Source organism: Clarias gariepinus, chromosome 21, assembly GCF_024256425.1.
Source record: "Clarias gariepinus isolate MV-2021 ecotype Netherlands chromosome 21, CGAR_prim_01v2, whole genome shotgun sequence".
Classification (NCBI taxonomy): Eukaryota; Metazoa; Chordata; class Actinopteri; order Siluriformes; family Clariidae; genus Clarias; species Clarias gariepinus.
In genome coordinates, this window is record NC_071120.1 from 28,426,881 (window position 1) to 28,441,687 (window position 14,807).

General features: G+C 39.8%; 1 protein-coding gene across 1 annotated transcript in view; it reads right to left on the reverse strand.

Annotated features, from left to right (window-relative positions):
• The window catches only part of galnt9 (polypeptide N-acetylgalactosaminyltransferase 9), a 70,317-nt gene that overhangs the window by 28,179 nt on the left and 27,331 nt on the right, over window positions 1–14,807 (reverse strand). Inside the window, exon 4 of the mRNA XM_053481647.1 lies at window positions 9,479–9,653. Coding sequence (XP_053337622.1) covers window positions 9,479–9,653 — 175 coding nt within the window. The remainder of the gene's footprint in view (window positions 1–9,478; window positions 9,654–14,807) is intronic.

Consider the following 14,807-nt stretch of genomic DNA (forward strand, 5'->3'; position numbering starts at 1 on the left):
CACGAAGTGGAAAGACTTTGAACAGTTGCAGCGTTTTTTTCGGTTACAACAAGCACAGCGATGAGTCCACGTTGTTTCACTGGTTATGACATAGTGACACTAAACAGCTGAACAACTTCACTTTTCCGTTTACCTCTGAGAAAAAAAAGCTGTATTTAGTTTGTTTATATTCAGAGTAACACTTTCCAACCACCTCTCATAGTCTATTGTTAGTTTTAATGATTTGGCTGAAACTAATTATCACTACATAAGTACCCCAACACCCCTGATCATGAGTTTCAGCTGAAACTAATTCTATACATGCAACAGAAAATGTAGATGCAGATTTCAAATGTATAAAGATACATGCTATATATATATATATATATATATATATATATATATATATATATGTGTGTGCGTGTGTATTCGATGCATGCTATATATATATATGTGTGTGTATGTGTGTGTAATCGAGGCTGGCTCTATTCAGGGGCAAGAGGGGCAGCGCCCCATCAACTAAATGTCTGCACATGTTAATATATTCCTAAAATTAATATATTACAAGTTGATAAACTGATCTGCGGTAGCAGAGAAATCCGCTGAAAAAGGGACACTACACAATACGGTATTAGATGTCCCTCATGTCTCTGTCCCTCTGCTGTGCGTATTCATTCACAGGCTGCAGCTCGCGCGCGCTCACACACACACACACACACACACAAACACACACCTCCCGTGAAGCAGTTGCGGCGTTTTTTAGTTACAACAAGCACAGCGATGAGTATAAGAATAAAATAAGGTAACAGTTTGATCTGTGTAGTTAGTGCCCTACAGAATAGAATAAATGAATGAATAACACATTCCAACCACCTCTCAAGAGTGTGCCATAGTTTTGCAAAAATACTTGAAAAACATCAGCATACATTGGAGGGAACTTCTGAGGTGGTCAGTGATTGATGGCACGGTCGTTCGGAGGGGGTTGTGATCACACCTACAGTTCTTTTGTTCTAAGCTGTCGGTCAAATATCTCTCCACTTGAAATGGAAGCACAAAATTGAGGGGCAACATGCAAGGGATTTCAGCATCTCAACGCACAGTAGAAGCTGTTTATAAAGAAGACACTGTTTGTTTTTTTTTATTTTGTAATCTTTCTCGTGTTTACCTTGTACTGTACAATGTATATTCATTTTATTAATGAATTGCTGTGAATAAACTACATATGCAGTTGATTTACCAGAAAGGACTTTTCAGTTTTTGTGTGCTAAACTAAACTTCAGGGTCAAGTAATAGCGATTTTATTTATAGCATGTATCTTTATACATTTGGAATCTGCATCTACATTTTCTGTTGCATGTATAGAATTAGTTTCAGCTGAAACTCATGATCAATGGTGTTCCACCCTCAATCCCTCAATTTTGTGCTTCCATTTCAAGTGGAGAGATATTTGACCGACAGCTTAGAACAAAAGAACTGTAGGTGTGATCACAACCCCCTCCGAACGACCGTGCCATCAATCACTGACCACCTCAGAAGTTCCCTCCAATGTATGCTGATGTTTTGCAAGTATTTTTCAAAACTATGGCACTCTCTTGAGAGGTGGTTGGAATGTGTTATTCATTCATTTATTCTATTCTGTAGGGCACTAACTACACAGATCAAACTGTTACCTTATTTTATTCTTATACTCATCGCTGTGCTTGTTGTAACTGAAAAACGCCGCAACTGCTTCACGGGAGGTGTGTGTTTGTGTGTGTGTGTGTGTGTGTGTGTGAGCGCGCGCGAGCTGCAGCCTGTGAATGAACACGCACAGCAGAGGGACAGAGACATGAGGGACATCTAATACCTTATTGTGTAGTGTCACTTTTTCAGCGGATTTCTCTGCTACCGCAGATCAGTTTATCAACTTGTAATATATTAATTTTAAGAATATATTAACATGTGCAGACATTTAGTTGATGGGGCGCTGCCCCTCTTGCCCCTGAATAGAGCCAGCCTCGATTACACACACATACACACACACATATATATATATATATATATAGCATGCATCGAATACACACGCACACACACACACATATATATATAGCATGTATCTTTATACATTTGGAATCTGCATCTACATTTTCTGTTGCATGTATAGAATTAGTTTCAGCTGAAACTCATGATCAATGGTGTTGGGGTACTTATGTAGTGATAATTAGTTTCAGCCAAATCATTAAAACTAACAATAGACTATGAGAGGTGGTTGGAAAGTGTTACTCTGAATATAAACAAACTAAATACAGCTTTTTTTTCTCAGAGGTAAACAGAAAAGTGAAGTTGTTCAGCTGTTCAGTGTCACTATGTCATAACCAGTGAAACAGCGTGGACTCATCGCTGTGCTTGTTGTAACTGAAAAAACGCTGCAACTGTTCAAAGTCTTTCCACTTTCTTTGACCGCTGAAATCCGACACGACACCACGTTAGGCTACGTCTTGACTCATTTGCATATCGACGGTCATTAGATGTTGACCGAGGGCTCAGGGGAGGTGTGTGTGTGTGTGTGTGTCTGTGCGCGCGCGCCTACTTCGTGTACTTTTATAAACATTCTACATATAAACAAACAACATACAGCTTTTTTTCTTTCTCAGAGGTAAACGGAAAAGTGAAGGTGTTCAGCTGTTTAGTGTCACTATGCAGATGTTACACTCAGTGTAGTTACCGAAATCTTTGATTTAGTTCTCATTCAGTGGCCACACATCACCTCCACATTTCCCTCTCTTTTATGCATAAGCAGTGAAACAATTCGCAGGTTTATAATACACCGCGGCCAAGTGAACCACGTTCCCGCCGATTAGGCGCGTGGTCCGTTGCCTAGCAACACTGAACGAAACGAGGCATAATCGTGGTGTTTGCTTCGGTTATGACATAGCATAATATTATCTGCTGTGGTAGATCTGATTTATTTACATTCAATAATGAGGCTTTATATCCTCAGGAGGGGCCATTACATATGTAATATGTAAAACAATATTGTTTTAGAGATAATTTCACGGAAGCTTCTAACAGAATGAACAAACTAATTAATAAACTTAATTAATTAATTAACTAATTTATACTGGCTTTTACTGGTGCGATTTTAAAAATTTAAGCATACAGGGTGATTAAGCTCACAGAACTAGGAAAAGTCATGAAAGGAGGGTCCTGGAAATTGATCGAGTGTGAAGTATTATTTTTTTTTTACCCCCTTGCGGTCAAATGACCGCTGCTCGGCGCTTCTAGTGTTAAGGAGGGGAGGAGAGAAGGAACATAGGAAGAAAGGAAGGACACAAGAAAGAATGAAATAAAAATATAGAGAAAAAAGAATGAATTATGGAAAGAATAAATAAATAATTGGTGTGGGTACAGCAAAAAAAAACAATGGTGTTTGATAAAACACACACACACACACACACACTCACACACACACACACACACACACACACACACACACTCAGTACCCAGTGTCCTTGTGCTGTAAAATAAATAGCCGGTTGTAGGAATGTGTGTGTGTGTGTGTGTGTTTTCCTCAGGAGTCCTCAGCAGGTTATTAATAAGTGAGTAAGAAGCTACAGGACGGTGTGTGTGTGTGTGTGTGTGTGTGTGTGTGTGTGTGTGTGTGTGTGTGTGATGTAAGCTTCTGCAGTTATAAATGTACTCTGTACACTGAGATACAGGAATGAGAAACAATCACACGCTCACTTCACGTGACACTACGATGTCAGAAAAAAACTCACGTCACACACACACTCATCCTTTAATCCCACGCCTCCTTGTAATGCCTTCCCAATCAACATACGTCTTTTCTCCATGCCATCCTCCCTACGCGTCCCGTTTATTCTCCGCTCTTTGTTTTACGCACGTTTGCACGTGTAAATCCGTGTTCCGTGCAGGGCTCCTCAGCTCGGAGGTGTCTTTTTCTGATTTCCGTCTCTCAGTAGGAGGGCTGATCAAAACTAAGCGACGGCTTTCACACTTTTGTCGACAGAAAACTGTAAAAACACCGTAACCACAGCAACCACATTCCCGCTTCTGTTTTTCACCTGCACACACTACGTAGCTATTCGGACTGGCTCACCCCGTACCATATTATCATGATACCCGTGTGCCGATCCATCTGTACTGCGATTCGGTAACTATCACGAAGAATCGCAACAAACCACCGAACCTATGTACAACTCATGTTGTTGACTTTTGATTGTTACTTAGATAGTATAATTCATGTGTGAGTTTGATTTGCGTCAGCTAGCTTACTAGCTAGTCTTAGTTAGCTAAGTAGTAAGTTGTGTTAATTTATGGTGTATGTGTGTATCACCTTGGACCTGGAGGAGGTCCTGCTTCATTTCACTGTGTACTGAACTGCACAGGGGTGAAGTTACAAAAAAGTCTACTTGACTTGAATTGAATACATTTTTATTGAGGACTACACGTTCCAATACTTTTATTCACCTCAAAATCAGGTGGTCTGCCACCAGAGCTCTAATGTACATGTACACTACATGAACATGAAAAATTGATTTAAGATAAATAATTTCCACAGTGTAGAACAGAACAAAACAAAAACCCACTGGACTGGTCGTTCCAATACTTTTGGACAATTATGTAATGGCTGAGTGTGACAGCTCGACATCATTCCTCGGTGATAATTACACAGAGATAATTGATGTCGATCTGTCTTTTTACATATTTATTAAATTCAGAGACAGTATGACCTTGTTACGGGTTTCCCCCGGGGAGACGCGGCTCAGCTAGCTAGCGATCGATGAGATGATGGATGAAATGATGAGGATAAAAGCGATGTGCTGCTGTCAGATAGTCTGATGTTCAGACAGGTCTGATGTTCAGTGTTTCTTAACCTGTGTGTAAACACTCAGCACTAAAGTATGGAGCTCTCTGTTCTGCTAAGTAAACCTGAGATCTTTATCTCCTGCTGCGCTCGACTATGTGTGTCATCACTTTCTCTCTCTCTCTCTCTCCTTAGCGACTCGTCTCCTCTGATGAAATTCCATGCGTGCCACACCTTCAATGAGGAAACGTTCTTTCATACCGCTTTATCAGATAATAGGATCTTGCCTTTATTTACTCTCAGGGCTCTGAGGGGCTCCTCAACTTGGAGACTGGTTTAAAAAAAAAAAAAGGCTAGGCTAAACAGAACGTTCTCTCAGCAGAAAGGACGCATTAATCTGTTCTGCGCTAGTTTTCTTTTTAAGTGCATTCTTAAGATCTCCAGAGCTTCTTTAACAACAGGCGAGAGAGAGAGAGAGAGAGAGCGAGAGAGAGAGAGAGAGAGATTAATCACCTTATAGTGTGTGAAAGTAAAGCTGAAGATCATTTTGTGCACACATATGTTCCTTTTAATGGGCTGTTACTATGGAAACGATTACAATATCAGAACAAGCGAATTAGTACCCTATAAACCTGCGCTATCGTCAGAGCTGCGACCAATCAGAAGCCAGAACTCGACACGTATCACTTCATGATGGACAGAGGGGTTTATTTGGAAGCTTTATTAGGAACCTTATAAACAGGTGTGTACGCTAAACTCATGACATCATCTCACATAATAAAGCCATGGCTAGCGTCAGCATTCAGTGATAATGCGACTCTAATTACTCATTAATAATCAATAGTCTTTTAAACACCATGGCTGTAATTGAACATAAATATTACACAAAAGATGATTTTAGGCAGAATTGTCTATAAAAGTTATATTAATATTATTATTATTATTATTATTATTATTATAGAGATCACAAGCCAGTCCCCCAACTCATCGCTCCCGCCCCGCCCAGATGTGACCTTTTTGTTCATGCTTCTGTGATGTCATTAAGGCACGTCACATCAGACGCTTTGTTTTTGGACACACAAGTCTCTTTTCACTCCGATCCTGCAGATGAAGTGAGAATGCGGTTATTTACGGCGGATATTCTGACAGCTGCCTCTGAAGTTTTATGTTCGCTGGACCGCTTTTTATTTTTAATAAAGGATAGTTCAATCCTGGATTCACTTCAAGCTCGAGAGTGTGTTTATTCTCACTGTCTGTAATTTAACTTTAGATCCCGAGGCTGTGATTTTTTGCTACTTTAAAAGGAATTTTATTACATCTTTATGTTAATTGAAGCTGTTAAATTTGGTCACGCTTGGTGGCATGTACTGCAAAGCTAAAGTAGGATAAATCTTTGGACTAATAATTTGAGGAGCAGTCAGAATTAACCAGAGAATCAGTGTGGATTTACCCATCTGTTTCTTAATTGCTAATTACGGGTAATTAAGCTCAGGTAGGCGTACTGTAATAGCACTGATGTGGAGTTAAATCTTACATCCCCTTTGTTTTTTATGAGCTAAAGAAGGCTGGCCATATAAGCAGCTCACTGGATAGTTATTAAAAAAAAACTTTTAAAAAATCTGTGCGGGAGAACGAGGCCACCCGCAAATGATTAACTACTGTAGTAGCAGACAGTTCGCCGCTGTCACGCTGGCAGAATAAACATGTACAGGAGCGGTAGCAGGGGGCGGTGTAATGTTATTGCTAATTAATCAATCATGGATGGTAAAAAGAATTAAAAGGGCGTATTGACAGTTGCACATGCTATGTAGAGACGCACAGTTCACACGTGAACGGCTCAGACGGCATGGATCCGAGCGGCAACATAGCGCTGCTCAAGGACTGATTAAAAAACAAAACAAAAAAAATCACACTGTGTGTTTGGGTTTTCTGATGTCATACAGAATCAAAGTTATTATTACTTATAAAATGTGCAAATGATACTGCTACTGGAATACAGGAATCACTTTGCAAAAATGTAAAAAACTCACATGCGTATATTACATTTACATTTCAGTATTTGGCCGACGCCCTTTTACAGACCGACTTAAATTTTTTTATCTGATTATACATCTGAGCGGTTGGGGTTAAAGGCCTCGCTTAAGGGCCCAACAGTGGCACCTTGGTCACGGTGGGTTTGAACCTGGGACCTTCTGGACCACCGGCCAATGCCTTAACCACTGAGCTACCCCTGACCTGATATTATCATTATTATGACTAGAAACATACAAGCATAAAAACAAGTGAGCTTATAAATCTGTGCTAATTTTTACATTTATTTTTTGCTAATTTGCTCAGTCATGTGTGTGTATAGCTGGGTCTAAGGATAGCTCCATACTGCACAATCCTGACTCTACACTAAAGAGAGTTTAGTTTTTTTACTTTACTTAACTCTTCACATACGTGTAGATGGAGGAGGAGGAGGTGTGGGTAGATTGGATCTCTGTAATTAAATAATAGAAATAATTAATTAAAAGAATCATAAATAATAACAGTGTGTTAAAGGTTACATATGTATATGTTGTTTGTTGTATGTATTAGAGCACTTCTGTGCTGGCGGTATGATGTACCTGATGTGTTTGATTAGGACGTACAGATGAGGAGGTGAGACAGCAGGATGAGCGGGACTAATGGACTGAAGCAGCACTGTATGAGGTGAGGGTTAAATCCCACTGCAGATCAGAATCAACCATTAGCAAATGTGGTAGATGTGGGCAATTAAGGACATGGAGTGAACTAAACGCGTTCAGTGGATTTTTGGAGAATGTTGAAGCCAAGACAAAGAAAGTTTACGCTCCGTTAGAGCCGCTGCAGTCTCCCAGCACTTAACCTCCAACCTTATTATCAAGTTATAAACCTTAAGCTACATTGGACAATTTGTTTTTTTTCCTCTTGCTCTTATTATTATAATTTTTTGCCATGATGCACCTACTACTATAACATTACAAGACAACATTACAACACTCAAGAGATGCACGAGTCCACACATCTGCAGGCTATATTCCTATTGTGACAAAACTGCAGGAGGTGGCGTTATAGCGATTTGCAAAATCATAAAAGTTTAATATCGACATAATCAAAGCAATCTCGACATGACGTCAAACACAGAAGTTTCTGAGTGATGAAATGATTGCAGAAAGCCTGCTGCTGAAGATCATGTGTTGCTCTGAGTGCTGAAGTCTGTGTGGCATTTCCCTTTAATGCCCCAGTAGAAGTGTGTTAGATAAGTGCACTAGATTCAAATGTGTGACAATAGAACTAAAATATCCCTCGCAAATCCCCCAGCAGTGCCGCAGAGCCCAGGCTGATTCAGTGTGATGCGTGGTCTTTCAGATCGCTTTATAACCTGCTACCAAATATCATAAACCCTTTATCACAGCCCAGGCTTTATCTTATCTCTCACCGCACACCGCTCGCTTTCCTTTAACTACGCTTTAATCGTTGTTTTGTTCCTCATAAATATCTCGCTTGTCTGTGCTCCGCCTTCGCGTTCAGGAACATGGCACATGATTGTGCTGTACAGTATAGTCGTTGTTAAACTCTACTAAAGTGCGTGTTTTATTGCACCTCCGTGACCATGACAACCAGTCATAATTAATGTTTTTAAGGGCTTAAAAGTTTACATTAATGTTATATCCACAACAAATCAATAACATCATTAAACTAAAAGAATAATCTAATAGGTCACTATAAAAACAGCTGTATAGTGACAGTGTGGAGCTACACATTTTTACCTGCAATATGCAAATGAGGACATGAACAAAATCTACACACTAATTATTGTTAATTGAGTCGTCTAAGGGGTGCTTGTTCCCGTGGTTACTGCCCTCAGCCAATCAGAACACACTGCTGTTGCTGTTAGTGTTTGTTCAGTGCTGAATTACAGAAGGGATTAGACCCAGACTTAGACTACAGAGTGAATCAGATGGAAGGAGAAGAGAAGAGAGAAAAAAGAAGTGGTAATTAAAGTATGAGAAAGAGGTGGAGAAAGGAATCGATAAGAGAATAGAAGAGAGAAGAGGATAAGTAAGGAGAAGAAAAAAAGAAAGTATAATAAAAGAAGAGAAAAGAAAAAAGAAAAAAAGGAAAAAGAAATATGGAATTAAAAAAACGAAAAGAGAGAAAAACAAGAAAAAAAAAGTAAAAGATAAAAGTAAAGAAAAAAAAACAATACTTTAATAACTGAGAAAGTTTTCACACCCACACATACACACACGTACACAGAGAGGAAGCAGCATAAAAGGCCAGCGTGATGTGATGAATTGATTACGTTACACGGTCTTCGTCCTTCCTCTGTATAAATACCACTCAATCACACAGCACTGCTCGGAAAAGGTCAAACATGTGATAAATATCTTACACACACACACACACACACACACACACACACACACACATACATACTGATATCACACGCAACCATGTTGGAAATTGTACACACTCACAGTAAAAAACATTAACGCACTCATTAACACGGCAGAGTTCAGCTCTGTGATTGTGATTGGTCAGGATTTACACTAACCACGCCTCCAGGGTCAGTAATTAAATCAAACACACACACACACACACACACAGAGGTAATGAGTAACGACTTTGTATCTACTGTACAGGTAAGTGTTGATAAATATTGAGCTATAAAAAGGAATAACTCACCAGGCCGTGTTGAATTCCACGTGTGCGTCAAAAAATCCGACAACGGGAGCCGTAGCAGCGTTCCAGCCGTGAATCCGAGCGCGGATCAGACCTTCCCTCCTGGAGTTCCTCACGATCTTCACTAATCCAGGATAACGCTTATTCACATACTGATCCAGGTTATACTTCAGCTCCACTGGGGGGGGGGAGAACACAAAACACACACATGAACTTCAAACACACACATGAGAAGGTACACACATCAAAAACAAATAAAGTTACACAAAAAAAAAAGCAACACATGTGGGACAAGTCAGATTTTAAACTGCACGATACTTTGTGCTATAAAATCATTAATATGTGATTATTAATATTAATACTGAGAAACTAACACCATCCCATTAGATCTAACGTACACATCCCTGAGAACAGACTGTTGCTATAGAAACCATTGCATATCAGGACGAGCGCATTAATATAAATGAACCTGTGCTTCTGTCCCAGCTGCTGTTATAGAGAATTAATCAACACCTTCTGACCAATCAGAATGCAGGACTCAAAGTGAATGAAAATGAGAAAACGAGAATGTATAAAAACAGACGCAATAGTTTTAGACGTAAAAACCCCGGTGTGAGGTAACGCCAGCTCCTTCTGAATCAGCCAGAGTTCACACAAATAACACAAAGCCTTTAGTTTCAGCTACTGAGCCGACAAATAGGACGCGGCGAGGGTATTTGGGACGCGGCCTAGTTCTCCTCCACCGTGTAACAAAAAAAATCCAGTCAATGTATCACCTGAGAGAGACGAGCTGTAGTGAGAAAAACATGATTACACTCTGAGAAACTGTACAGAGAGCCGGAGGAGAAAGAGAAAAAGCATTAACAATATATTTATACTATAATATTTTATACAAACATTTATATATTATTATTATTGTTTTAAAATAATTTTTCATATTAACTAATTTACATGTTAAAAGTTTTTTACACACACATGTATATACCTCCTATAAAGCACAAATAAAAAAAAAAATAAAAAAAATATATATAGTGGCATTAATTCAGGTCATATTACTTATTTATTATTAAAGTAAATTATAAATTTTAATATTTGACATAAAATAATGTTTGTAATTACTTGTGTAATTAGTTTAAGTTTAATATTAAATCGCTTTTAATGTTATTATTTATTTATTTCATAATAATGTTAATGTTATGTTATACTATATTTATACATTTATAAGTAAATAACAAAAAACAAATTAATAATTGATTTGAGATCATTTTTAGACCATTGCTGGAGGGGCTGGTGTGTGTGTGTGGTTGTGTGTGTGTGTGTGTGGTTGTGTGTGTTACTCCGAGCTCTCAGGGAGCTGCAGAATTTCCTGCCTCGCCTCAGCGTCAGACCGAACAGAGGAAAGAATTATGAGGCAGAAATAATTTATACAGCCTCAACAATGCGTAACGGGGAAGAAAGCAAACATCCATCCATCAGGCGAAGGGGGCTGGGGCAGAGACGGAGCAGCGGCGCTGGCGGAGGATCAGACCGGGGATTGTGGGAATATTTGAGATGCTGATTGTGATGGATCAGTGACTGAAGGAAAAACCTGATGTTTCATTTTAAGTGTTGAATTTAGCACCTGCAGTGTTACACTAGCGGTGTTTGCTCACATTAAAATGCTTCGCATAAGAATTTTTTTGGTTCTCATCAAGACTGAAAGTGAGTATTCTCCTTCACCTGGTATCAGATGTATTTATACTTCGCGAGTGATACAGTTTTAAAACACACTACTGTAGCTCTTTCTTCTACTTAATTACATTTTCAAGGAAGTAAAATATAATTTCACTCTTTCACTCTCATTCAGACCTTCAAAGCACAGGCGGTAATTCTGAAAAAACTTTTCTTTCTCTTATCCAGCCGGGCTCTCTACACTGCACACCGATCACACAGGATCGGGTCAGCGTCCAATCAAATTCATCAAAGTACAAAACCTATTAAAAGCTGCACCAATCCATCCTCAAACTCTGACCTTCCTGTGTACTTGGTGCTTTAGCAATCTGTGTGTGTGTGTGTGGGGGGGGGGGGGGGGGGTGCGTGTGTTTGTGTGTGTGCATAGACGGATAACCGCTCCTGGTTCTACTTTAGTAAACTTTTCAGTACGCAGAAGTAAACAAACACTCACTAAATGAGACGTCTCCTTCTCTTCCTTTTCTTCCCTAACACAAGGTCACGCTGGCATCGATCTGATGCAGGTACAGTGTCTTAGGCCTTGTTCACACGGGCGTTAAGTTTTTGGATAAACAAACTTGCTCTGAACGTCCTTGACGTTTATGTTGCGTTTTGTAGTAGCGCTTGATTGACTTCCACACCGGCGTTCTTTTGTCTCTCTCTAATGTCAGTCTGCAGCCCAAATTGTAGTTTGTGTGTTATTTCCCTATGTATAGCATGTAGGATCATGGGATATATCCGGTCCTCCGAAGCGTAAAATGAAAGCGAAGAAAACAAACTAGAAGCGGTTTCCTTGAGGTCGTTGAGTTTTGAACGGCAAGAAAAAGCTTCATGCAACGTTTTTTTAATGCTGTATAAACGTGCAGCCGGACAAATGCGCGTCACCAAAGCCCGTGTGAACACGCTCATTGACTCCTACGTGTAGAAAACATTCGCCGCTTGATCCACGCACACCGAACGCTATGAGCGCAAGAAAAACGCTCTATTTTAACGCCCGTGTGAACAAGACCTTAGATAAAACTAAAACCTAGACCGACTAAAACAAGGGCTAGACTAACACAAGGCTGCTCAGACTGTGAATACAAACTAAAAGAAAGCTTCACAATCTTATTTAAATTGGAACTGACTTAAATAAACTTACTGATTAGAGAAACATAAAACAGGGCTGCATTCAGTAACGAGAACAATTCGTAAAAAACAATTGAAACATGAGGGGCCGTGTTGTTCAACAGTCGAACTGCAAAAAAACAAACATTTTAGAACAACTGATGAAGGTTTTTTACTTTTCTGATATTGAAATATGTTACATCACTTGGGAAAGGACTGCCAGGCCGTATAGCAATTCCCCCCAAAAATAATAACAACAATAATAATAATAATATTTTAAGTGCCCTACATACTGTGTCTGTGATTTTGTTACGTCTGATTGGTCGCTGCACATGACGGCAATTTTAAGAATGTTTAAAACATCACACAAACAATAGAGGAAGTGGTGCAGAGAACAAAGTGCCTTCTGGTGGTTTAGTGAAGATAACTCACGTCATTTGAGAGGTGTTATTGAACCCTAATCATAAATATTTTATGGTAATTTTAAATGTAATTACCAAATTGAAAAATAAAAGCTTATTAAATAAAACAATTTATTTAATTATTATAAAGGGTCTCTCATGTCCCACCTGCAGTACCTTCACGGTTTATTTTTTGCTGCTGGCATTGCCGCTACATTTCTAGAAAGCAGACTCTCTAGCTCCTGGAAAACCAAAACCAGATTTAAAAAAGGTTTGCTGCTGAATCGACACTAGCCCCAGACATGACCTACCTAGCACCTGCTTCACTTTGGGGGGAAAAGAGTAGCTGATGTTCTTTATGACTAGACAACGTAGCCCCTGGGGGCGGAGCTACGTAAACCTGGGCGGGAATGTGCTCAAGAACTAAAATAAAGTCAAATGTAGCTCAGAATAAAATTTCCAAACCCAACTTTAAAATAACTGATGTTTTACTTTCACTTGAATCTTTTTTGTTGTAACTGAGATTCTAACAAATTATGTATGAGTCTAAGGAAAGAAGGAAGGAATAAAAGCCTGCCTTGGAAGGAGGAGAAGGTTTACATTGTGATAAACGAGGTATTACAGCATGAGAAATAGAGAGAGATGACGTTTTGGACGGAGGGAACGGTTTCCGTGCGTGTACGTCTGCGTGATCTACGATCACACACAGCCCTGAGGGCAACATATGGCTCTGTAATAACAACTGATGCAACTGCTGAGTGCCTGAGTGCCTCAAGGGTGTGTGTGTGTGTGTGTGTGTGTGTGTCTATGTGTGCTTGAACAAAAATGAAAACCAGCATCCTTCCTTTAATCTCATTAGAACTTCCTGTTCCTCCAGATCTCAGTTGTGGAGCAGGCGTGTGCTTTATGGCTAAAAAGCTTTAAAGATAAACTCGCCTCATCGTCTGATTCCAAGTCTATTAGCATCGCTTACTGTACAGATGCTCTTTCTCATATCAGCTCTGTTTCAAGGTCGAGTATTATTCAGACAAACCAAGTAAGATGCTCTCAACTGAGCAGTGTGTGTGTGTGTGTGTGTGTGTGTGTGTGTGTGTGTGTGTGTGTGTGTGTGTTTGTGTGTGTGTGTCTCTCTCTCTCTCTCTCTCTCTCTATATATATATATATATATGGCAAACAAATGTCCCCATAATAAAAGGATTACATGACAGTTTTGACTTTGCAGTGACTTACTGCGATGTGATGAAGTGTATACCGCTGGTTATCGAGGTTAGGGTGCAGGTACACACACACACACACACACACACACACTGATGAGAAACACCACAAGGCAGCAGTTGGATCCTGATGACTGACTAGTAGAAATGATGCGGAAGGAATTTAAAGGAAAAATAAAAATAAAAAAGGCGGCTCACACGTGCCCTTAGGACTTCTTTCGATTAGCGATGCCCGAGTCATTTCCCAAATGAGGCAAGGGTCAAATCTCAGCACAAAGAAAATGTCAAGCCAGCAAGCCTGAATATGAACAGCATTGTGCTGCTGAAAGGTCCGTCAGCAGAAACTGAAATCTCTCAGGAGTGTGAGGCCTCGTGTCCCAGAAATACTCCACACACTGAATGTGAAAGAAAAAAAGAAGAAAAAAAAATCCCTGAGTTTTCATTTTAGTTTTATAAAACCTTGAGTTGTGCTGCTGAGCATCAGAATGGAGAAATGTCTTCTTAAGCACAGCGGTTCTATCGGAACACTAAGGAGGTCTGATACTCTGTGTGGCGTCTTCTCAGCTAGCGCATAGCTAACTCGGCTAGCATAACTAATTTACATTAGATCACTTTATCAAACCTACGCAGCTCGAAAGACTAACTCGCTAACACTGGAGATCAGGGTCATGCGATCGTTATTCAGGGCCTAAAGGAGCATGTTCAGCTTTCGTTGCCATGACGACGGCCTCAACACTGAAACATCCTGAATGTTCGCAGCAAACTGCCCTGTCTGGTATAAAAACTCAACGCTTAGCATCACATCAGCATGTTGTGTTAGTGTGTTTATGTGGGAGGCCGTGCTGAGCGAAAAAACATAAGCAGCGAGCCTCTGCAACACAAAATGTTGACCTGTTTTCT